Source organism: Nomia melanderi, chromosome 14, assembly GCF_051020985.1.
Source record: "Nomia melanderi isolate GNS246 chromosome 14, iyNomMela1, whole genome shotgun sequence".
NCBI classification, from domain to species: Eukaryota; Metazoa; Arthropoda; class Insecta; order Hymenoptera; family Halictidae; genus Nomia; species Nomia melanderi.
The window spans coordinates 4,319,432-4,344,920 of NC_135012.1; the positions used below are offsets into that span (position 1 = coordinate 4,319,432).

The window sequence follows — 25,489 nt, forward strand, 5'->3', positions numbered from 1 at the left end:
TCGAAAGTTTCTTACTGGAAATATTCAAGATTTTCCGACGAGATACAGACGACGTTGTTTGAACCTAATCTAACGATAATTCACGGATAAATTAAGCAATAAAGATATTTTAATTAAATATTTCACGTAACAATACAAATCATTTAAAGCACTAAATATTTAACTTCATAGTTTTGCTGTATCAAATCGAATGGTGACTGAGAGTCACCTTTGCACTCGAAAGTTTTTCACTTGAAATGTTCTATACTATCTAATGAGATGTAGACAAGATTCTTTAAAATGAATTTAACAAGAAATCATACATAAATTGGGTAACAAAACTATTTTCTTCATTTATGCAAAGTGAATGCTTAATGTTAATTACAAAAAATATCATTAACATTACATCACAAAATAATGAATATTTATTGAGAAAAATATTCTCTGACTCTCAGTCGCCACTCGATTTGACACAGTAAAACTATAAAATCTGATATGTAATGTTTAACTTTGTATAACGACCCGATACATAAAATATTGTAACAAAATAGCTTTGTTCCTCAATGTATTTGTGACTTCCCTTTGAGTCTCAAAGAATATCGTCTTGTCAAAAAATGTTAAATATTTCTAATGAGAAACTCCCGAGTGCAAAGGGTTAATATTCCGCAAACTTACATAATTCTCCTTCATTTCCCTCATCACCATATTCTCAGTCCTTCAAACAGTCGTCGAACAAAGAAAAAGGTCGTTTCGCGGTCAAAGGACAGCGTCCCTCGCAGGAGCACTAATGAAAAGTTGGCAACGATCGGCAAGAAACGATGGACCCGCCCCTCGAGTCGCTGAATTTCGTAGTCTTTCAAAGTTTCATCACGTTTCCGGCCCCTGTGTCGAGTTGTATCGCGCGAATCCTTGACCAGGAGGACCAAAAATTCGTCTCCGGCCGTCTCACGGTCGGACGAGCCTCGAACAATCGATTGTCCGGCGCGCGATGCATGCACGGGACAACTGCTCGGAGCCAACCGCGTCTCGCCTCGGCCCCGGAATTGTTTATTTCCGAGAAGTTTTCCAAGGATTTGCTCGACGTCAATTTCACGGCGCGACGAGGAGCAACTGGACGTCGGTGCCGGCCGAAGAATTTTCATTCTTCCTGGATCGTCCGACCGGAACGCGCTCGATATCCTGGAAATTCTATTCCGCGTCGGTCGTAGGTGTTTCGAGTGTCGGCGCAACCTACGGCGAACGATTCGTCGGGGAGGGTTCGAGATTTAGGGGCGAATTGCGGGGTTCTTGGGCGAACACGATTGGACCTTTAACTTGTTAACTGTGGGGTTTTCAAAAATCTCTGATAATGCTCAGAATGGAATCTAATAATGAAATGTATACTCGTCTAACGCAGGCCAAATTCATCAGTAATATATTCTAACGAAAATTAAAGCAAAACGACGAACAATTATACAGTGTTACTATAGTATAGATAATGAAAAGGATCTTGAGTAATCGAGAGCTAGGAATAAATATATATATTTAATAAAATAAAGCTAAAACTATGGTCAAAATATAAAATATGGAGACCTCCGCATTCATTGATAGGAAGATACTACAGTTATACCATATACTATTCTGTATTTCGATACTACAGTTCTGTTTATAGTTGACACATTGAACATTTATAAGAAAAAAGTAATCATTTCAAGTGGAAATTTACATTTGCCGCATTCCATTTCACATATAGTTATACGATACATCAATCCAGTTATACAAGAAAGTAGAAAATATTGTATGAAGTACTGTGTTTCCTTTTCGACATGCAAAATTCATCGAACGTGCATGATATTCACTACTTATCGCACAAAATTTCGAAGTTGGAATGTCTCTTGACACGAAATCATCACAAACTACTATTTTTCACTTAGCTTCACTCTTCAGGATCATTCTGTTCCCATTTATGGATGCAATAATTGAAAAAAACACTCTCTACACGGATAAGATTCTAGCACGTAGGTGGAACAAGTGATTCGAAGTTGTCATAAAAACTCGCCGAGCTGTGGAGTGCTCGAACGACAGGGAAACGCGGAAATCCAGAATAATGGAAACGCATCGGATCGTGGTCTCCCATAAGCCTCGGTTTCATGTAGGAGTTGTAAAAGTCGCGACGTTCTGGAATTTATGGCCGGGTCGCGTCGGAATGAAACCGCTGAAGCGTGTCTTCGCCGGAAACATTAAAAATTTCGACCACATCGATAAGTTTGCTTCTGATCGATGGTTTGTTTTGTACCTCAATTTTGTGATGCTCCTTGTTCAGCTGTTTTTTATTTAACAGGATGTTTGCCATCCTTTTCTTCCTCTCGTTTGAAGAATTGCGAATAAGGGTGTTTAAATTGTGGTGGTTAAATAAGAAGATTTTTGTAAAACTATTGAATACTATGCATGTTCGATGAATTTTGCATTTCGAAAAGCAAACACAGTATTTTACACAATATTTTCTACTTTCTTGTATAATTATCTTCTTATTTAACCACCACAATTTAAACACCCTTACTCGCAATTCTTCAAACGAGAGCAAGAAAAGGTTGGAAACCTATTTACTAAATAAAAACAACTCAACCAGAACCATCGATGATTTATTCCCAGGAAATAATCCAGCTTTGAAATTTTTTGTAAAACTATTGAATACCATGCACATTTGATGAATTTTGCATCTCGACAAACAAACACAGAATTTTAAAGAATATTTTATACTTTCTTGTATAATTATCTTCTTATTTAAACACCACAATTATATTATATAATTTATACAAGAAAGTAGAAAATGTATAAAATACTGTGTTTGTTTTTCGAGATGCAAAATTCATCGAACATGCATGGTATTCAATAGTTTTATAAAAAATTTCAAAGCTGAATTATCTCTTGTGAATAAATCATTGTAAAAGTACCATTCTATATTTTTTATGTTTTGAATGGTTCTGGTCGAGTTGTTTTTATTTAGTAAATAGGTTTCCAACCTGTGCTTGCTTTTATTTGAAGAATTGTGAGTAAGGGTGTTTAAATTGTGGTGGTTAAACAATATTCACTACTTATCACACAAAATTTCGAAGTTGGAATATCTCTTGATACGAAATCATTAATACTCAATTTGTGATCAGTGAATCGCGGGTTTTCACAGATTTATAGAAAATTCGAAACTCGAAAGTTACAGAAATTAAAGAATAATTTTCTATAGTAATTTCATTCTCTTAATTAGATCCACAATTTGAATTTCCATAAAGATCTGCAATTTAATCAATATTCCCTCAATTTCTTTATTCGTAAAATTATTCTTACTGTTCAATTAATATCAGCTATTCGTTAGTTAATAAGAATATTAATAACGAACGAGATCCACAGTGATGATTTTTATCTTTCTTTCCTTTGATAACAATCAATATCTCTTATTACTGTTCTCTTGTATCATTCTTATTCTTGTCATGCGTTCTACCATTTATTATTCCAATTCATTACTGTTATTACGTAATTATCGTTCTCGTTTCTGCAGAGGTCTCCCAGTATCTTCTTAAACGCGGTGATCTTGAGACGTAGACGCGTCTCGCAGCTGTATCGATCCACGGGACATAATTTTAGCAATAACGGAGTCGCCGCGCGCCTCCATCTTGCTCTCGATCTCCCAATTACGGCCTCGGTCGAACGTGGTCACCTGTGGAACATTATTAACAAGATACCCTGACAATATCTGACGAGAATAGAATGCCCCTCTCGCGCGTGGCATTATCACTGATGATTCGATCGAAACGTGACCAGTTGGACGTGTCGATCGTTAACACACGCTTACTTGCTTATTGCAAACCTTGATATATCTTAATTCCACTTGTAGGTAATTATTACGTGGTTATTGAATGTGGTTCGTTAACGTGTAAGCATATGTTAATACTATTTCTACGGCAAGCAGTCAAATGACTGGTCTTTAGCACAACCTATATTTTTTAATATAGAATGAAGATAATAGCCAATTTGACAGCACACAAATATAGTTTCTTTTATTTAGAAGTATATAATTTACATTTTATTCGATTTCATCGCATTTTCTACAAATAGGTTTGTCGATTGTACATTTCCCACACATGTACTTTTTACATTTTAGGCAGATTTTGTTAGTCTTATTGTTTGTGCAATATTTTATTTGGCATGGTTTCCGTTCGCGTGAACCTGTATTTGAATTTGTGACAGGTGTTGCTTGATTTTCTTTGCCTAACTCTAGTTCTTTTTGGTATTCAATGGCAAGTTCTTCTGTCAATTGAAAGAAAAATTCCTGCCTCGAAATTTCTTCTGCCGTGGATTCTTTATATAAAATCCATGCATTTATCCCGGCTAAATGTAGGATATTGAAAAACACCTGTAAAGGCCATCTCCGACATTTAGATTTTACCGATTTTACCGAGGCCGATAGGCGAGCGACAACTGTAAACACTTGGAAGTACCGCAAAGCAGTCCCTGAAAGGCACTTTTTGGCTAAAATCATGCCACAACTGCGTTACCTTTCGTTTGTAACGACGTTATAGCTTCGGAATTGAGTCTCTGAGAGAATACTATTACAAAAAGATATAAATCGTTCTACCGGTCAAATGACCGGTCGTGGTAGGTAAGACAGGCTACAAATTTTTCTCAGAAAATAAACAATAAAAAAAGGTGTAAATATTGAAAAACATTTTATACATATATTTTAGGAAATGTCGTGAAGTATAAAGGCGATTCAATTACGTTGTCTATAGGAAATTCTAATCGAAATTTTAAAAACAGTCATTTGACTGGTCGCGGTAGGAATAGTGTTAATATTATATATAAGACTTTGTAATTTTGCAAATCAAATCAAGTGGTGACTGAGAGTCACCTCTCGAGTGCAAGGGTTAACCCTTTGAACTCCGTAGGCTCCAATATTGCACCAGTTCTAATATTAAATATTTTAATGAAACTTAAAGAAACTACCCTAAAATTACTAGATTTTCCGCACATCCAAATTTTGTGCTAACAAGGAAAATAGAAGATCGAAGAAATGTTATAGCATTTCTAATTTTCGCTAGGAATACTATAAAAATTAGTTGCAGTTGCTGATAAATTACAAAACAATCTGGAGTGCTAAGGGTTAAATCTCAAGAAAGGAACGACGAGTGCTATATTGTCCAAGCTTCGAATAAAATCCGGCACTTAACGATCGGTTACAACATCGCGCGGGATGTGGCGAAATAGATCGTCGATCTCTCCTAGCTGTTTAATAAGCAAAGTGGCTTCTCGAGGAAGGTCCCAGCTAACTTTTAGACGCGAACCAGGCCAGCCTTGGACCGCTTTATTAGAGGTTTAACGACTGAACGCAGCCAGGATCAGCGAGAAGCGGTCGAAACGCTTCGCCCGCCATTACGTAATCCGATAAAATTGCGAGAAGATACCGGGAATAAGGCGCGAGGGTGAGGGAAACGAATTTCCGAGTTGATCTCGAGGTCAGGTTCATTGCCAGCCACTTGTGTCGCCGCGGCTGAACGAGCAGGTACGGTCTCCGATCAAAAAATTACCGCCACTTTCACTGTGACGCTTCGCGTCTATTCTTCGTGCCATTTCACGTCCTCGTTTCTTGTGATTCACCGTTTTTCTATTATCATTCTTTAATGTTCAGGTCGAATACACGAGCAAGGGGAATCATAGAATTCTCTGATTCTTGTCATTATTAACTAGTTAACTGTGTTTGACGAGTATACACGTCATCGTACAGCTTGACATCATACTAATTCTTTTAGTTGAATTCTTTCCTTTTTTCACATAAACATGTAATTCTTCGTTTCGCTTTGATCTGTCATTAACACGTTGACTGCCACGGTGGTCACCGATGACCGGAGCTTCGAAATTACTTGAAAACAATAATAATTCGTAAGATAACTGGGGTTGAATGAAAATGTTTAATACTAAACCTACCAGACGAGTCAAAATGACCCATTCCTGGTTTCTTCATTTTGCAATTACCAAAAAGACAACAGATGTTTCTCTGAGAAATTATTAAAGAAATTGATTTGTCGATGCGCGAACTGAATTATAAACTAATTAAACGTCTCAATGAATGTATTCTTGAAGTTTCTATAGAGGAATTTCAGAAAGTCTATTCAACTGCTCGGTGGTTTTAGTGTTAATAGCGTGAATAAGTTGATCATAGTGTAACCTAATAATTGCGTACCAAATAATTGATAATTGTTCCTTCTTATTTTTACTACAAAGGAATAAGTGATACATAAAATGTTGAAGTTTTTCGTGGCAGATACTAATTCTTTCAGCGATGAATTCTTTATCTTTCCACATAAACATGTAATTCTTCTTCGTTTCGCTTTGATCTTTCATTAATACGTTGAATGCCGCACGATTTCATAGAGCAAAATACACAAAATGAAAAAATATAATATTAAATCATTTGATTGCGTTGCATTCTTATTATTGCACTTCATCTAGCTGAATGTCACCGCATTAGGCAGTATTATTTATAATATAGAAATGTTTTCAAATAATCATCGTTTAATTGAATGAATTATAGTAATTCAATTTGGTTGGTGGTCACCGGTGACCCCCATGGCATTCAACGTGTTAAAATATACTCTACGCGCATTCGTCCTGCGTTCGATGAGTACACGCTCCATTTTTTTATTTTATTGCGCGCAGAACCAGAGGTTTTTCCAACTAAATTCCACAGTTAACTGGTTCAAAGGAAGTATGGGCATAACATACGAATTTTTCTCTTTTTCCAATAAATCATTGACAAAGTAGCCGTATCGATCAGAGTTGAGAAAGAAATCCTAAGCCAAGGGGTTAACAATAAACTACTTCTAACGAGGACAGTTGTAGAAGAAATCGCGAGACAAGGGGTTAATTCGACACCGAGGCGACCTTCCGACACGAACACCGACGACAGAGACCAACCGGGGTTGGAGGGTGACGGACCAAGGTGGAAAACCGGGCGGAGCCGCACTCGAGAAATTCCCGGAATTAGATCAAGCCCTCCCTAACGAGGAAGTAATGAACGAAGTGAAACTTCAGAGCACTATGGCCCCTCTTTGACGAGGAGGAGGTCTCCTCGAAGGATCCCCTCTGGCCAGGGGGATGAAAAAATTCAATTGGCGTTGCACTCTGCGCGAGAGGCCATCCTCCCCTGTCCTCCCAGTCATTTAGAGAAGACAAGTTCCATCGGACACCTTTGTCCCGCGGCCGGCCGAGGAATCTCGATGCCCGAGACATCTTCTTTCTCGTTATCCTGCACAGACGTTTGTTTTACAAGCTGCGATTTCTTTTTTATCTCGCACTCCGCTCGTTCTGCCTCGATGTTTATAGAAACGCCTTCGCCCCTTGAACTTCTCTAGTCTATTCGTCGTTCCAGCTTTGACATTTTTTATTTACGCCCCAAGTTGTCCGCCCCAATTGATCTTCCTTCGCGATTCACCATTTGTTTCGCTCGCCCACTGCGAGTTTTTCATTCGTAGCTGATTCTCAATGTTTATGGAGAGACCTTCTCTTGAACTTCTGCAGTTTACTGGTGGTTTTAACCGTGACTCGTTTTATTTATGACCGAACTTCTGTGTCGGAGTTGATGTTTTTCTGTGATTTAGCGGTTGTTTTGAAGATGACCTTTTTGTTTGAACGCCGAGATACCGTGGTTGTTCGTCTTCTGCGGTTTCCCGAGTGTCCCGACCGCGCCGGCAGTTTTCTGTTTACGCTTCAAGATCTTTTTACGGGTCTCCTTTGTCCAGGAATTATTTCTACGTTTTTATTCAGCGGAGAACGGTATCGTCGAGGCGCGACGAGTCGGATGGGTGCGTATCTCCCTTCGCAGCTTCTTTCGCAATAAAGCGGAGCTCCTTTAATCCTCCGGCCATTAGTTACCCTTTCTAATTGCCTCGAATTAGAGAAACTTTATTGCCTCTGGTAATTAGGAGAAATTATCCTACTGTGTTCTCCAGTCGCCGCGGTGCTTTGAGGGAAATATTAGGTAGAAACAATTGGGTTATAAACAAACAGCGGGCTTCTTTCGCTTTTCGTTTTTGAAAGGGTAATTTGAGTTCTGGCGTACGGCGGACGGAATGATGAAATATCGTTGATTAAAAGCGTTGCGTTATGTACTCGGCACGGTGTGTTATGGTTTGTCCTCAAATTGCGTTGCACGGAATTATTCTGTTCATTGTGAATCACTGGGGAAAGAGTACTTTTACTGTAGCGTGCCAATTACTAAGAGGAAAATAATATTCAATTGCAGAATTTCAGATTTTCGAAGTTATAAAGTTTTGGAAGTTTAGATTTTTGAATCTTTAAAGTTTCAGAAATGCAAATCTTCAATTATTTAATGATTCTAATCTTCAAAGTTTTAAAAGTTCAAATCTTTCAAGTTTCAAATCTTCAAATCTTCCAAGTTTCAAATTTCCAAATTTCTAAGGTTTCAAATCTCCAAATCTCTAAAGTTTCAAATCTCTAAAGCTTTAAATCTTCAAATTTTCAAAGTTTCAAATCAACAAATCTCTAAAGTATCAAATCTCTGAAGCTTTAAATCTTTAAATTTTCTAACTTTCAAATCTCCAAATCTCTAAAGCTTCAAATCTTCAAATCTTCCAAGCTTCAAATTTCCAAATTTCTAAGGTTTCAAATCTCCAAATCTCTAAAGTTTCAAATCTCTAAAGCTTTAAATCTTCAAATTTTCAAAGTTTCAAATCAACAAATCTCTAAAGTTTCAAATCTCTGAAGCTTTAAATCTTTAAATTTTCTAACTTTCAAATCTCCAAATCTCTAAAGCTTCAAATCTTCAAATCTTCCAAGCTTCAAATGTTCAAATGTTCAAATGTTCAAATGTTCAAATGTTCAAATCTTCGAATCTTCGAATCTTCAAATCTTCAAATCTTCAAATCTTCAAATCTTCAAATCTTCAAATCTTCAAATCTTCAAATCTTCAAACCTCCAAATCTTTGAATCCTCAAATCCTCAAATCTTCAAATCTTCAAATCTTCAAATCTTCAAATCTTCAAATCTTCAAATCTTCACATCTTCAAATCTTCACATCTTCAAATCTTCAAACCTCCAAATCTTTGAATCTTCAAATCTTCAAATCTTCAAATCTTCAAATCTTCAAATCTTCAAATCTTCAAATCTTCAAATCTTCAAATCTTCAGATCTTCAAATCTTCAAACCTCAAATCCTCAAACTTCAAACTTCCAAAAACAAAATCAAAGGAACAGAATAGCATCTCTATGAAATCCCAACGCCATCCTAGTGCAACTTAATAAAAAAACTTCGAAGCATGAAGCAAACTGCACGTAGTCCATGTATCGACCCAGCACGTAGCCTCTGTTCATCGTTGCTGTCTCGGCCACGTTGTTCCTAGAGCATAGTTGGCCGTGTAAAGTTTCACGCGAAGCGAAATTCGATCCGGCTCGCGTTTCGCTCGAAGAAGACACGGGTTTCCGGTCGAGGAAAACATTTCCGCTCCACGTGGCGCGTCCTATCCGCGATCGTTTCGAATCGAGGATCTGATTGGCACGGCTCTCGGGACGGTTCGAAACATTTCCCGTCTCTTTCGCGAAAAATACAGGGCAGATTTATGGGCGGCGTTCGCTTACGGAAGCCGTTGGGTCAGAGGTCGAGGCAAACGGCGAGGAAACAAGATTTGATTTCCTTTGTAACGATACGTCGCTGCTGGAAAGTATCCTCGTCAATCTTTTCTGCTGGGGACTAACGTGCGAAGCGAATAAGTTCTCCTCCAGGTATTACGGTGTTCAAAAAGTCCCATCGAATTTTTTATGAGAAGTTTAAAGAAACTATTCTGATTTATTCGAAGCTTTCAACCTGTTCGAAAAGATTTACAATAAGAAAATTGATATCTAGTAGCAATATTTAGTAACATTAACACGTTGAACTCGATTTCACAGAGGAAAATACGCCAAATGAAAAAAATATAATATTAACCCTTTGCACTCCTTAGGCTTCTCTCAATCGCCATTCGATTTGGCACAGAAAAATTTGGCAGTATAATATTTAATGTATTTCGTGTGATGCATTCATATGTGAAATATTAAAGTAAAACAGCCTCTGTCTTCAATTTATGTACGATTTCTCGTGAAGCCAGTTTCAAGAAATGTTAATTATATTTCATCGGAAAGTGTTGGGTGTTTTTGGTAGAAAACTCTTGGAGTGCAAAGGGTTAAATCATTTGAATTGCATTATTACTATTCCACGTTCATCTAGCTGAATGCCACTGTATTGTGTAGCATTATTTATAATATAGAAATGTTTTCATATAATCGTCTTTCAATTAAATGAACTATAGTAATTCGATTTGGTCGGAGGTTACCGGTGACACCTATGACAGTCAACGTGTTAACCAAATAACAGTGTAACTTAGAAACTATGATATGCAAAACTAATACGTATCGAATGAAATTTCAACGAGCAATTACTGTAGATTCGATTTTACTTCAAGCTATTGATTTCACTTCAAACTTTTGTTGTCTTTCCGTTGATATTTGTAATGTTGATTTCTGATGTGCTGTTACAGAAACGTAATACTGATAATACATTGTGTAGTATCTAGAATTTTTAGCGTAGGTTAAGGTATTTTTAAGCATAGGACTCTTCTCTGTTTCCAATAGATTACGAAAAAGATATCTGTATTAACCAGCTATTGCGTTCAACGAGTCATCTTAACACTCAACATTATTTCCTAATGAATTACGAATAATAAAATGACCGTTGTGCGCAGAGATCATAATGCGAAAGGTTAAAGTGCGAATAAATAGAATTTGATTCGAGATGAAAATTTTCTAATAGAATTTCAATCGAATGTTTCATTTGCCACGGTATTATTTCGAACGAAATTGATGTCTGAATTGACAATAGTGTAGTATCTAGAATTCTTAGCGTAGGTTAAGGTATTTTCAAGAAGAGTGAATGTAGGAATGAGTGTGAGTGAAGGACAGGCTGTAAAACGGTCGAGGGAAAGTGGCCTGCACAACGTCACGGACCCAAGACTGCAGGACCAGCTTTCCAGAGGTGCATCTGAGTGTTTGCGATGAGTGCGAGTGAGAAGAATGCTTGTGGAGGAGAGAATGATTTTTGGGAGAGAATGTCTATAAAAGAGTGGTAAGAGAGTGGCGAGAGGAGAGTCGTGTGTTGGCCTCCGTGGCATTGAGTTGTACTTTTTACGTGTTGTCCGTGTTGTTTTCATATTTCATTAACACTAGATTTACGGACATTTATTCTATACTTGTTTCTGTTGTTCCTAGAGAACAACGTGTTCGTTTATATAAATCGCGAAAATTGTAGCTTGAGAACCAGAGTATTGCAATGCGTATTCGCATAATTGCACGAATCAAGATCGACTTAAACTATTACTAAATAATGTTTAAAAAATTCAATATCCGCCAGATTGACGGGTTCCGTAAACCTAGGGTTAAATACATACCTTTATTCCTAATTCTCGATTACCGAAGATCCACCTTTTCACTATCCATAATAATAGCCACACTATAATTGTAATAGTATAAGTCAGTTTTCAATGAAACTGTACGCAGGTTTTTCGAGTAGCAATGAAAAGGAGCTCCCCACGTGTCGCTTGATCAGTGTCAGAGCGCGAGTATAGAATGTTATTTAAACGATCCCCCGAGCAACGATAAATAATGATAAGGCGTGCATCGTGGAACAGAGAAATTCCCCTGACCCTTTGACTAATTAACTCAGCCAGACATCCTCGAGGCACGAATAACAGAGAATTCGTGGTTTTCCTCGGTTGTCTGTAATTACCGCGAATTTCGCACTCTAATTGCGCCATTAGTGGTCGTTGTTCGAGCCAGCCGCGCGACATTTTCGCGTGAAAAATCGCCGGCGAGACTGTTCCGCGGCTCTTTTCCCCCTTTAGACGGTACTCCTGATTATCGCTTAAAAATACATTATTCTCAAGGTTCGCGGGAACATCTTCTGCCTCTGAATCGATTAACGAAACACCTTCGAAGCTACCTTTGAAGCTTTCTCTTCTCTATACACGGCGTAGCCGATGTTTCACTTTGAAAGAATTGATTTTCAATATCCAAAGGAACATCTTGTGTTGGAACATCGATTGACAGAACACTTTCGAAGCTTCCTGCTAAGCTTTCCCTCTTTGGATAATGAATCTCCATTTCATTTAGGAAAAAACAATTTCTGTCGTATAATTGACGAATGATATGAACTTCCGAAGCTTCGTTTAACTCTTTGCAGTTTGAAAGTTCGTCACTAGATATATTCAATATTTGTTGATGAGGATATACACATTCTTTGAAACTAAGCAATGAGAAACATACATAAGTTAATGAGGAAGCCATTTTGTTTCAGTATTTCACGTATTGATGCATTATACAAAATGTAATATTATATATGTAAGAGAAAGAGAATTTTATTAGAAACAGTAAAATTATTTCTTGACAACTCGCAATAAAACCCTGACTAACTCAAACAACGCACACACTATTTATATACTCAGACGCTCTTGACTCACTCACACACTTTCTAGAACATTCTTTCATTACCATGCATTAACTTCACATATATTTGGAATATTCTACATTCACAAGAAAAACGAACATTATTAACATATAGAGAAAATCAATATACTCTAGAATATTCCAATGCTTTGAACATTCATTCCAAACGCGCTCACACACACAGTCGTGTCATTCATCTATTGCACACACATTTGTCACTCATCAATATATCTATTCACACACTCAAATACATCCATTCCCACATATATAAGATTTTATAATAATATTGTATAAACTCAAGTGGTTAACACGTTGAATGCCATGGGGTCACTTGTGATCCTACTAAATCGAATTACTGTATTTCACTCACTTAACCAGTTAACTGTGTTTGACGAGTATACGCGTCATGTTAAAACTCTTAATGGTGCTAACTGTTTCAACGATGGACTATTTATGTAATTCTTCACTTGTTTTTCGTTCGGATACATTTTAAGTGCATTTGGCCTGCATTTAACGAGTATACACTTCATTATTTGATTTTATTGCGCGCACAATGAGAGATCTTTCAAACTAAATTCCACACTTAACACGTTGAATGCCATGGGGGTCATCGGTGACCCCCAACCAAATCGAATTATTGTAATTCACTTAATGAAACGATGATTATCTGAAAACATTTCTATATTACAAATAATGCTATCTAATGCGGCAACATTCCGCTAGATGAACGTGCAATAATAACAATGTAATTCGATCAAATGATTTAATCTTATATTTTTTCCATTTCGAGTATTTTGTATTATAAAATCGTATAGCATTCAATGTGTTAATTATTTAAACGGTGATTATTCGAAAACATTTCTACAGTATCAATAATGCTACCTAGTACGGCGACATTGTAACATGCAAATGATTTCGTATTATAGTTTTTCCAGTTTGTGTATCTTTCTCTATAAAATCGTGTTATAAAGGTTACTTTTTAAGATTCAAATGAACGCGTAGTTATCCTTTATTCGGGCGATCGTATCGAAGCGGAAATTCGCGTCAGCTTTAGCCCATTAATTGCGATTAATCGCGTTCATTACGGTAATCCGGATTTTCGAGTCGCCAAACCGTGAAAGCGAATGGACGGACAGCCGGAAATGATTTCCGCGAGACAAACGTTGTCCGATCTCGCCGATTTTTCGAACATTCGCCGCGGCCACGCGGGAATCGCTGGCATAAAACTTGACGAACTTTAATACCGCTCAAGGCGCTAATTAAGTTCGCTTTGTTTAATTTTCAATTGTAACTGCCGGATTTATGGGAGCCGCGGCATTGTCCGGCGAGACTCGGTCACTGGAAAAAACCGGGAAATTGGAGGAACCGGCCCGGAAAATCCGTTGCAGCCGGCGGAACTCTGGAAATTATCGAGTTCGGCGTGATTTTCAGAATGAAAGCTGGATGTTCGTTGGTTAATGCTTATGAATGTTGCGTACCGTATTGTTTCGAGTCATTTGGGATTAGTTTGAATTATTTCTGTTTAGATTAAATCGGAACGCACTAGTTCTAATTGGTTTGAGTATTCCGTACTTAACATTTAATTATTTCACATATTTCAGACCTAAAATTTCATTGTTTCAGATATTTCGAACGTAAAATTCAATTATTTCATATATTTCGAACAAAAAATTCAATTATTTAAAATATTTCAAACAAAAAATTTAATTATTTCACGTATTTCGAGCATAAAATTTACTAATTCGAAATATTTTAAACATAACATTTAAATATTTCACGTATTTCGAACGTAAAATTCAATTATTTCACATATTTCAAACATAAAATTCAATTATTTCAAATATTTCAAGCATAAAATTCAATTATTTCACACATTTCCAACACAAAATTCAATTGTTTCGAATATTTCGAACTTAAAATTCAATTATTCCAAATATTTCGAACTTAAAATTCAATTATTTCAAATGATGGCTTTTGGCTAACATTTTCGGATAAATAGCATCACAGTGCGATGCTGGTTCGTCTCCGACGGGGCGCGAGCTGTTTACGCGGCGGCTCTCCCCGGAAAATAGAGCACGGTCCCTCGAACAATGCTTCCACCGCTCTCCACCCACTTCCATCGTGTTTTCAACGAAATCATACGCTTCTTCGCGATCGTTCCACCTCGCCGTGGGACTCCCGACAGTCGGACTAAGTGCGCGCTTCTCTTTCACGTCAATTCCCCGGAACGACGTTTCAGTCGATACACTTCGTTCCGTTTGTCTCGCGGCTTTTTCGCGTTTCTTCGGCTGGCTAATCATTTAGGGTAACCGTACCTAACAGGGGACAATAGATATTTCATGTTAAAAGCTTGACAAACACACAATCCCGTCCTTTTCGCTAATAAAGCTAACGTTACAATTCATCTCCTGATAATTCAAGATATATATATTCATACACTAAAATTTCACTACGAAAACCATAGTTTTCATTGAAATACCAATGAATACAAAGAAAATAGTAAAATTATCGTTTAAGAAACTAACCTAGTACAATATACTGTTAATTCGCAGAAGAAACTCATTTTCACCACGAAAAATGCGACAAAAGAAAATACTAGAAATAGAATTACCAATCCAACCATCTACACATTCAACTGGATAAAATGATAATTAAAAATAAAAACCGGTCTGAATCTCCGTAAGAATATTTATAAAATAAGTTAAACAAGTAGTTCTTTACATCTTCACGTGTTTATTTATCTTAATTAAATAAAATTTATTTCATTATACCATTATCAAGCTATAAAAATACTAGAAATAGAATTACCAATCACAACCACTATACATTCAACTGGATAAAATGATGATCAATTAAAAATAAAAACTGGTTCGAATCTCCATCAGAATATTTATGAAACAAGTTAATCAAACAAATAATCTCAATTAAATAAAATTTGATTCATTATACCATTATAAAGCTAGAAAATTATTAGAAATAGAATTACCAATCACAACTATCTATCACAAAATCACGTGTTTACTTATCTTAACCCTTTGCACTCCAAAAATTTGTCACCAGAAATATTCAATTTATTTTTATGAGATATAAATGACGTTTTTTTAAACTAACTCAACGAGAGATCTATTCACAAAATAAGGAGAACAATGGTATTTTATTTCCACATTTTACCTATCGACAGATTACTCAAGACTTAATGTTAAATACGAAATTTTACAATTTTGATGCACCAATCAGGTGACTGAGGCACCTTTGAAGTCCAAGGGTTAATTAAATAAACTCCGATTCATTACTCCATAATAAATCCCAGCAGAAAATGAATTGCCCAATGTCCCGACGGAACCCATCAAATATTAACAGACACGGCAATTCTGAAAAGAAAAATTGATCGAGTAAGTGGAAAAAGAGCTCGCGCGATAGACGACTTAACCAGAAGAAAATTTTATTTCAGTCACGAAAGCGAATTGTATCAGTGACTATCCGAGTATCGTTCTCCCCGTGGCCCATTCTTCACTCTGTGTACCCTGTCCTTGGCTTTTAAGAGAACACAAGCGAAAAATGAAGGAACACCCTGGCCGCTCCCGCACGGAGACAGGCCATTCTTCAAAGCGTGTTCCGCCGCACGCATACGAAAACTCGAGTGCGCGAGTTTGTCTCGCCGGGGGAAGCGAAACATATCTCGAGATTAAAATTCAACGACGTCTGTGGACGCCGGACCGGAAAATTGGAGTTCGTTTAATGAAACGCATTCCGGAAGGGGTTTCGGAGCCTCCGCCTCGCAGCTTCTAATATATTCGCTCTTGTAAATCACGATGAGACATCTCGATCCGGTTTGTCGGATTGTGAATTAAAGTTAGGAAATGTGGAACACGCGTTTCGAATGGTATTATGGTAATGTTATACAGTCGAACCTGTTCTTGTGCGGTAGATAGGGACCGCATAAAAGAAACCGCACAAAAAGAAATGTTCGGAAATTTACGAAGTAGCGAGAAAGTGCTTTCAAACGAAATAAATAATTAAATTACATATGGAGTCATTTAAAAAAAATTGAATTTCTCATAGATGAAGAAATTTTCGCAATGCACATAATTCACTGCTATTCGTAGACCAAAACGCTAATCTTCTTGCGATGAAGTGGTTCAAACTCGCTTTTGTCACTTGAAAAACAACAACACCGTTGGAATTTATATACTTCATAAAAGAAACCGCACAAATAAAAATTGCATAAAAAAGGACCGCACAAAAACAGGTTTGGCTTCTGAATTTATTATACAAGGTAAACGAGGAAATCCTTGAATAATTAGAGAGAATATTATTCATTGACTTCTGAGCGACTCATATATTGCACATCTAATTTTCTAAATGTAACACTATATAATACTATAAATTTAGAGATGTTTGTAATCATTTTATAATAGTTTCGCCGAGAAACAAGCAAGAGTTCACTTAATTGGTGGTTAGAAAAGTTGTAAATAATTAAAAAGTAGTAAAACAGTAAAAAGTTCCCTGCCAGATTCTTTTTAGAACTTTTCTTCCACAATAAAGACTATAAGAACTTTTTGTTATAAAGGACGTATTGCGTGAGAGGATACTGTAAAAAAATCGTCTATTCTTTATACATATTCCTTTAGAAATAAATACTTCAGCGTGTTTAAAAGTTTTCAGTCAGAGCGTTTGAAAAAGAAAACAACGATTGTTTTCTATTATAATAATAATTTAATGTATAGTATATATATATATATGAGGTCACACCTTTTCTCCATTTCCCTGCAAGTTTGACCTTGAATGACCTTGAGTCATAGGTCGTTGAATTCGTCTTGAAACGCACTATTTGATGGTGGATAAAAAAATAAATAAATATATATTATAAATATATATAAATATATATGCTTGTTTCTCGGCGAAACTATTATAAAATGATTACAAACATCTCTAAATTTATATTATTACATAATGTTACATTTAGAAAATTAGATGTGCAATATATGAGTCGCTCAGAAGCCAATAAATAATATTCTTTCTAATTATTCAAGGATTTCCTCGTTTCTTCGTTGTTCCTAGATCATAAAGCTCTTCTTTTTCACCTTCTAAGTACCTTGTATAATAAATTCAGAAGCCAAACCTGTTTTTGTGTGGTCCTTTTTTATGCAATTTTTTTTGTGCGGTTTCTTTTATGCGGTATATGAATTCCAACGGTGTTGTTGTTTTTCAAGTGACAACAGCGACTTTGAACCACTTATATATATATAATACATGAACTCAATTCCAGAAACGACTGGCCGGACACTTTTGAACGCCAGTATTACGTAGAACACAGACGATAATAGGTTACACGTTGCAGCAAGGAAATTTCTTAGCGACCTTTTCAATAACACTCTCGTATCTTGAATCTGTTCCAGTATTCCCGCGGTAGAATGCAAAACGGAGCCAAGATCCGCGCGAGGCTCAGGCGGACGTCCTGCTCCCCTTCTCCGTTCCAGGACACTTCCAGCCATAGTCGCGCCTGGTTTGAGTATCCTCCAGGCACAGATCGATGCTCGGTACAATGGTGAGTTAATTAAAAGCCTCTTAATCGAGCAGTCGCGGTAAGTACGTAATTCGATGAAATCCTGACGTCGTCGAGCGTCGGTTACAAAGGAAAAGAATCGACGATAATTTAACCCTCTGTGGGCCTATGTAACTTTGAAGTCATATATCAGTGTATTGGCATCTTGTTGATTTATTTCATTTTGCACTCAAAGTGGTGAATAAGATAAAGTAATCGGTTTACTGCAACTTTTATACGCTCAGGCGTGAAAGTTTAACGTCATTGTAACTTGAAAGTTACGAAATATATTCGTTTGATGAAATTATGGAAACTATTGAATACATTGTTAATTCGTATTCATATGTGGATATTTATTAATTTCATACTGCATAAATTTTATTATAATCACGAAACGAAATTCGGCCCATAGAGGATTAAATTCGATAACAGAATTCTAACCACAGATGTCCTCCAGCTTCCTCGGATTCGAAACTATTAAACCATTAAGTCCCAGTGATCTATTAATACATTATTCACTCTAAATTGTTATAGACAATTGATTTGTTAATAAATAATTAGAATGAATAAATTGAATCAGACGGTATTGTCAGATAAAATTTATATTTCATTTAAAGTTCGGAAAATTGAAAATAAAATAGTACATTGAATATGTAAAATTTTTTCACTATTTTTCCAAGATGGTATGGACGCTCACTCGAAATACAAAATTTCATCTAAAAATTCAAAAAACAAATTTTATCGAACTTAATGGGTTAATCAACGAGGTTCGTAATAATAAACTTCCATTGAACTCGTTCGATTAATTCAGTTAGAAACTGTGTTTTGTGAAAACGAGAACCGTATTTGGTGAATTACAAATAATTATACTTCAAGACTTACTAAATAACAAGAAAAGATAAATAATAGGCAATACGTTGTGAAAAGTGGGAGATCTCATTTTACTTAAAATTACGTTTGAAATGCATTTTGAAAAACAATTGATAGAAAGCAGTGTAAACAATCATTTTTACTGATAATAATGAACGTAACATGATAACATAATGTATTTTATAAATATCTCGACAAAGCACACCTGCGAATAAAACTGGTATCGAGTCACTCGACATAGGAGCGTGAAAGGTTAAAAGTGCGTGCGAGTTGAGTGGCAGGACAGTCGACAGGAGACAGTAAGTCAGGATAAGCTAAGAGATTATTACGCGAGAGTCTATTGCAAGCAATCTACCAGATTACATTCTTTTTATTAACCCTCTGCACTCGAGAGGCGCCTTCCAGTCGCCATTTGATTTGACCCAAGAACCTTGTAAAATTGAAAATTCAATATTACATTTTCTATAATCTACCAACACATGGAACATTGAAATAAAATAGTTTCGTCACTTAATTTATGCAAGGTATTGTTTTATATTAATTGTAAAAAATAACATTGATATTTCATCAGGGAATAAGGAATATTTGTTGCGAAAAGTATTCTCGAGTGCAAAGGGTTGATCACTTAGTTTCCATAAACTATTTTTTATATTTCTTAACCCACTCGACAATATTTTTCTCAATATTCATTATTTTCTGATGAGACATTAATGATACTTTTTGCAACTAATTTAAAGAAATATCTTGCATAAATTAAAGGACAAAAGTTTATTTCGATGTTCCATGTCTTGATGTATTATATAAAATGAAATATTGAATTTTAAGATTCATTATTTTCTTGAAATCAAATGGCAAAAAGCGCTTTTCGAGTGCAAAAATTTAAAACACGCGAGTTCATACAATTCCCCGTAGATTCTACATTAACACGTTAAACACCATGTCAGTCACCGATGACTGACGCTTCTGAAATACTAAACAGTCATAACATGCAAGATAATCGATGTCGAATCAGAATATTTAACACTAGGTTTACGGGCATTTATTGTACACTTCATTCTATTATTCCTAAAAGAATTGATGCTTGTTTATTTAGATTATGGAAACTGGAGATTCGATAGTAGGTAATTGGAGTACATGTCATTGTGATCGCATCAATCAAAATCGGCGTAAATATTTACAAAATAATATTTCTAAAATTCAATATGCGTCAGTTTGACGCATTCCGTAAATCTAGTGTTAATAACGCAACTAACTTCATACTAATACAAAGATTGTAACAAATAATGAATAATTGCTGCGTTTCTTCAAACATCTCTCAAATATCTAGCGAATATCTGCCAAACAGAAACCATAAAATTCAATATGCGTGAAATCGACGTTGAAACCCAGTATTAATAAAGCAAGATAATGGAGCAATAAAGATTTAATTTCCAAAGTTTCTTGGTCGTAAACCAGGACGTCGAGCGCCTCCACGCACGTCCAACGATAAAACTCGCTCTTATTTCGTCTATAACGGCCCGACGAAGTTCGGAGAATATTTTCTCGTCCGTGGGAGGGATGTTGCCGGACCGCGGTGCTTTATCTGAAACAATGATCTCCTCTGAATGGTTACAGCAGCGGCGGCTGGTTTGTCCGTTGCAACCCCCTGCGAGGGCGCAACTTCCGGGAAGCGTGGGAGCACCGCGTCCCACTGCACCAAGCTGCTCGCGCCGAGGATATCCTTCACGGATGACACGATAGGTGAGGTGTCATCGGTTTATCTTCATGCTTTATTCACCCGTAGCTGGAACTTTCTTTCGCCTGGCTGTTAATTTTGCGAATAATGTACTCGCCCACGTGTTTTTCGAATAGAATCGAGGGATATTTGATATTCTAATGGATTTCAATGAGGAGAGAGTCGGATTTCGTAGTTCATTAATAAAATTGAGTATTTTTAACGATGGAATAGCGGTAATTGTTAATATAATTATTGGGATGTTTTAATTAATTTTAGTGTTTAGTCTGCTTATGCAATTTTGAAAACAAAAACAGAATTTTGGAAGTTTGTGACAAGTTTCAGGTTAATGAAATACTCTAATGATTCTCTTTATGTGAACTTTGACACCTTTCGGCCCTTAAGAGTTCAATTTCGAAAAATCCGTGCATAATAAGTCAATATCGTAAAAATATTCAATCATACAGTCAGAACATTATTTTCTGTATGAACTTTCACAGTTTTCATCCCTTAGGAGTTCAATTTCGAAAAATCCATGCATAATAAGTCAATATCGTAAAAATATTCAATCATACAGTCAGAACATTATTTTCTGTATGAACTTTCACACTTTTCATCCCTTAAGAGTTCAATTTCGAAAAATCCGTGCATAATAAGTCAATATCGTGAAAATGTTCAATCATACAGTCAGAACATTATTTTCTGTATGAACTTTCACACTTTTCATCCCTTAAGACTTGAATTCCGAAAAATCCGTTCATAATAAGTCAATATCGTGAAAATATTCAATCATACAGCTAAAACATTTTTTTCAAATATGAACTCTGACACTTTTCATCCTTTAAGAGTTGAAATTCGAAAAATCCCTTCATGATAAGTTTGTACATCGTGAAAATACTCAATCATACAACTAGAACATTTTTTTCCATGTGAACTCTGACGCTTTTCATCCCTTAAGAGTTAAAGTGCATATAGAAAAAAATATTCTGGCTGTATGATTGAATATTTTCAAGATATAGACTTATCATGAACGGATTTTTCGAAATTCGACACCTTTCATCCCTTTAGAGTTGAATTACGAAAAATTCGTTCATAATCAATCCGTACATCGTGAAAATATTCAATCAGGCAGTCAATATGTAGCGTTTGTATATTTTTTCATCTTCCATTTGCTTTCCCTCGCTTAATATCCTCTTCCCACGTTTTTCCGGCACATTCTCAAGAACGTCGCGTCTCGGACTCAGGACCAGTGACCAGGGAATCCTCGAAGGAGCACTCGAGGAGCGGCAGGCTGAGCACCACTAGCATCGGAGGCTCGCAGCCACTGACCAGACTGGCCAGACTGTTGAATCAGCGACAGAGCTACACTCCTAGCGATGAGATACCGAGGAGACTGTCTTGGGAAAGGTGAGGCATTAGCAATTGAGATTGTCAATTACAAGAAGCGAATAGATTTTGCCACAAACATCACGAAAAATTATATAGGAATCATTTAGAGAGAATTGTACTCGAATGTTTAGGTGGATCTACAGTTTATTCATTAACACGTTCGCTAATCCTATATTTTACATAATGAAAATGAAATGAATCTTGTAGACATTGTGATTAGAAATTATAAAATACGTTTATAATACAGCTTCATTTTTCCCATATTTTGTTTAGAAGATTTAGTGGCTGTAATAATATATTTTACACAATGAAAATGAAATGAATCTCATAGACATTGTGATTAGAAATTATAAACTACGTATATAATATAGTTTCATTTTTCCAATATTTTGTTTAGAAGATTTAGTGGCTGTAATCCTATATTTTACATAATGAAAATGAAATGAATCTTATAGACATTGTTATTAGAAATTATAAACTACAAAATTATATTTAGGAACTCAATGACTCAATGTTTCACTTTTCTAATATTTGGTTAGATAATTATTAATATTTTGGTATTACATAAATGATGAGGTAGAGTTGTTTTATGTGTTAACGCGTTGACTGTCACCAGAATTTCGAGAGTTTTGTTATAGTAAGATTTATTCCTTTATGATAAAGGAAAATAGTAGTAGAAATAATTATTAATGTTTTGGTATTACAGTACTCATATTATTTCGAATACTATTTTCCTTTATCATAAAGGAATAAATCTTACTATAACAAAATTGTCGAAATTCTCGTGGCAGTCAACATGTTAACATATAAAGCATAGTAATAAAACAACTCATCATTTATACAAGATGCTTCTTTATGTACGTGGCAAATAATATTGTTAACCCTTTGCATTCGAGAGGTGACTCTCAGTCACTACTTGATTCGATGCAGTAAAACTATAAAATTTGATATTTAATATTGAATTGTATAATACATCGGTGTATGAAATATTCAGATAAAAAAGCTTCGTTTCTTAATTTACTTATGACTTTTCTTTGAGTTCATTTAAAAAAATATCGTCTTTGTATAGTTAGAAAACGTTAAGTATTTCCAGCGAAATACTTCCGAGTGCAAACGGTTAATATTTCGTCAGAAGGTAATGAGTGTTTGTAATGAAAGATATTATCGAGTGTAAAGGGTTAACAAATACGAATTTCCGGTTGTAAGTCGCGTGCATTAGGAATTACTCCCCGACGTTTCGCTAGCGTTGCAGCTGGCGTCATCAGGGGGATGAAGGACTCAATGATACCGGTTAGCCGGAATCAGTGCTCCCTATTTAACACGTCCGCGCACGTGAATGCTATAGTTCATGTTCATTGTTATGCAAAATTACATGAATGGTGTAACATTCGTTAATAAGCCACATTATCTTATATTTCAATCAGTGTAATCTTAACACATTCAGCGCCGGTCCCGCGAAAATACGGGATTTTTAGTCTATCGTTTAATTGCTAATCCTACGTTCATGTAATATTTTAGTTATGTATAACACAAATCCAAAGTAAAATTTACAAAATCGAATTCCTTATTCTTTTCGCAAAGTTAGAAATTTTGGTTTAATCGATGTTTAAAAATGTATCAATATAATCACCGTCGCTCGCGTTTTTAGTAGCTGAAATTTAGCCGGCGTTCAATGTGTTAATTTCTTGCAATTATTATGCACTTTAACTAAGCAGCTCCTTAAAATTTTTACGCGAACGTGTTAACCTCTTCATGTGAAATGCGTTAGACTCGCGACGAAGAATTTCAACCGAATTTGAAAAATCTAGATTTTATTCATTTTTCTTATATATAAATTAATATTACTTTTCTGTTTGAATTAGGTTGATATTCAACGTTTTCTAAGACAGACAACATTTTTGAAACATTATCGAACAACGCATAAACTGAGAAACGAAGATATTTTATTCAATATTTAACACATTGATGCATTACGCAAAACTTAATGTTAAACATCCGACTTTGTAACTTGGCTATATTAACCCTTTGCACTCGACAATAGTTTTTGTTATAAATATATTGTTATATGTGATACTGTTATCAAGTAACAGAGGAAAATCTTATAATTAATTTATTTCTAAGGTTCATGTGTTGATAATGAATACAAAATTGAATATTGAATTTTATAATTTCGTTGTATTGAATCAAATAGCGAATGAAAGTCGTCTCTCGAGTGCAAAGGTCAACTAATGAATGAAAAATTATCAACACGTTGACTGCCACGAAAAGCATCAGCGTTTTATGTGTCACCTGTCCTTTCTATAGCAAAGATACAAAGCAAGAGTTATTAACAAGTTTACTGCGTTTGACGAGTATACACGTCAACTTAAAGCTCGAAATGGTACTAATTCTTTCAACAATGAATTTCTTATTTTCTCAGATAATTATATAACTCTTCCTCGTTTTACTTTGGTTTTTCACTGCGTTTTACAAGTACACACTACATTTCTTGATTATATTGTGCGCGAAACAAGAGATTTTTCAAAGTAAATTCCACAGTTGACAGATTAAATCTTTGATATGAAAAGTCCTATATTACCTATTATCTAGTTATTTACGTTAAGGAAAATTTCTATTCGAAATCAATTATCTTCCAAGTCATATTTTCTTGTCATTTGAAAGCTCCGGTCATCGGAGACCGCTGTGGCAGTCAATTTGTTAAAAAATAACCAATCTCAAAGGACTATCGCGCCGCACTCGAATCAAACTCGATAGATTCGTCGGATTTCACGCGCCAGTTGAAGCCTTGTCGCACAGCCTCGCAGAATGCGCGACGCTCCTTTGAAGTTCCCTCTGTCAACTGTCTGTCTGTTTGCTTAGGCGCGCCGGATGAAACACCCGGCCCGGACTTTCAGACTCGTGTATCCCGGCTTAAAAAGAGGAGCTTCAATGATACGACCTTGGGAGCGCGCCCGAGGGTTTCAATGACTTCTAGCCGGCCTTTCACGAAACGTTTCTGCGAGAGCGTTCATGAAAATTGCTACGATAGGCGAAACGGGGGCCGACTGACGATCGATAGACGCATTATTTTAAAATCCGCGCTCTCGCGACGCTGGGACGCGGACGAAGATCTATCTGCGAAGGATGTACAAGGTGTTCAATTAATTGTGACGGTTAACCTCCATTAACTCTCCAGTTAACGTTAGAAATACGAAGATTGATAGGATGTGTAGGGCAATATGTTCATTTGATTTTTCGTTTCTCGTGGGTTCGTTTTACGCGAACGAAAATCGCGTAAATAGAGTCTGTCGGTACAAGAGAGACCAGAATATTAAAGAGAGAATCTGGTGTAAGTTTTCGAAGTACATACTTGTTTTCTATAGCTTAACAAAAGGAATAATAATAATGACATATTAAACAAAAGTACGTTTCGTGCTTACGCATCCCTCGGGAAAACGCACCAACCCTTGGGCCTGGTCTCCATGAGTCCCCTTC

General features: G+C 36.0%; 1 protein-coding gene across 9 annotated transcripts in view; it reads left to right on the plus strand.

Annotated features, from left to right (window-relative positions):
* The window catches only part of wake (ankyrin repeat and fibronectin type III domain containing protein wide awake), a 212,862-nt gene that overhangs the window by 89,937 nt on the left and 97,436 nt on the right, over positions 1 to 25,489 (plus strand). For 8 of the 9 annotated variants that reach the window (XM_076373965.1, XM_076373962.1, XM_076373968.1 and 5 more), the window contains 3 exons: positions 17,897 to 18,045; positions 20,527 to 20,652; positions 21,850 to 22,033. In XM_076373965.1, coding sequence (XP_076230080.1) covers positions 17,897 to 18,045; positions 20,527 to 20,652; positions 21,850 to 22,033 — 459 coding nt within the window. The remainder of the gene's footprint in view (positions 1 to 17,896; positions 18,046 to 20,526; positions 20,653 to 21,849; positions 22,034 to 25,489) is intronic. The other variant, XM_076373969.1, reaches the window with a different exon arrangement.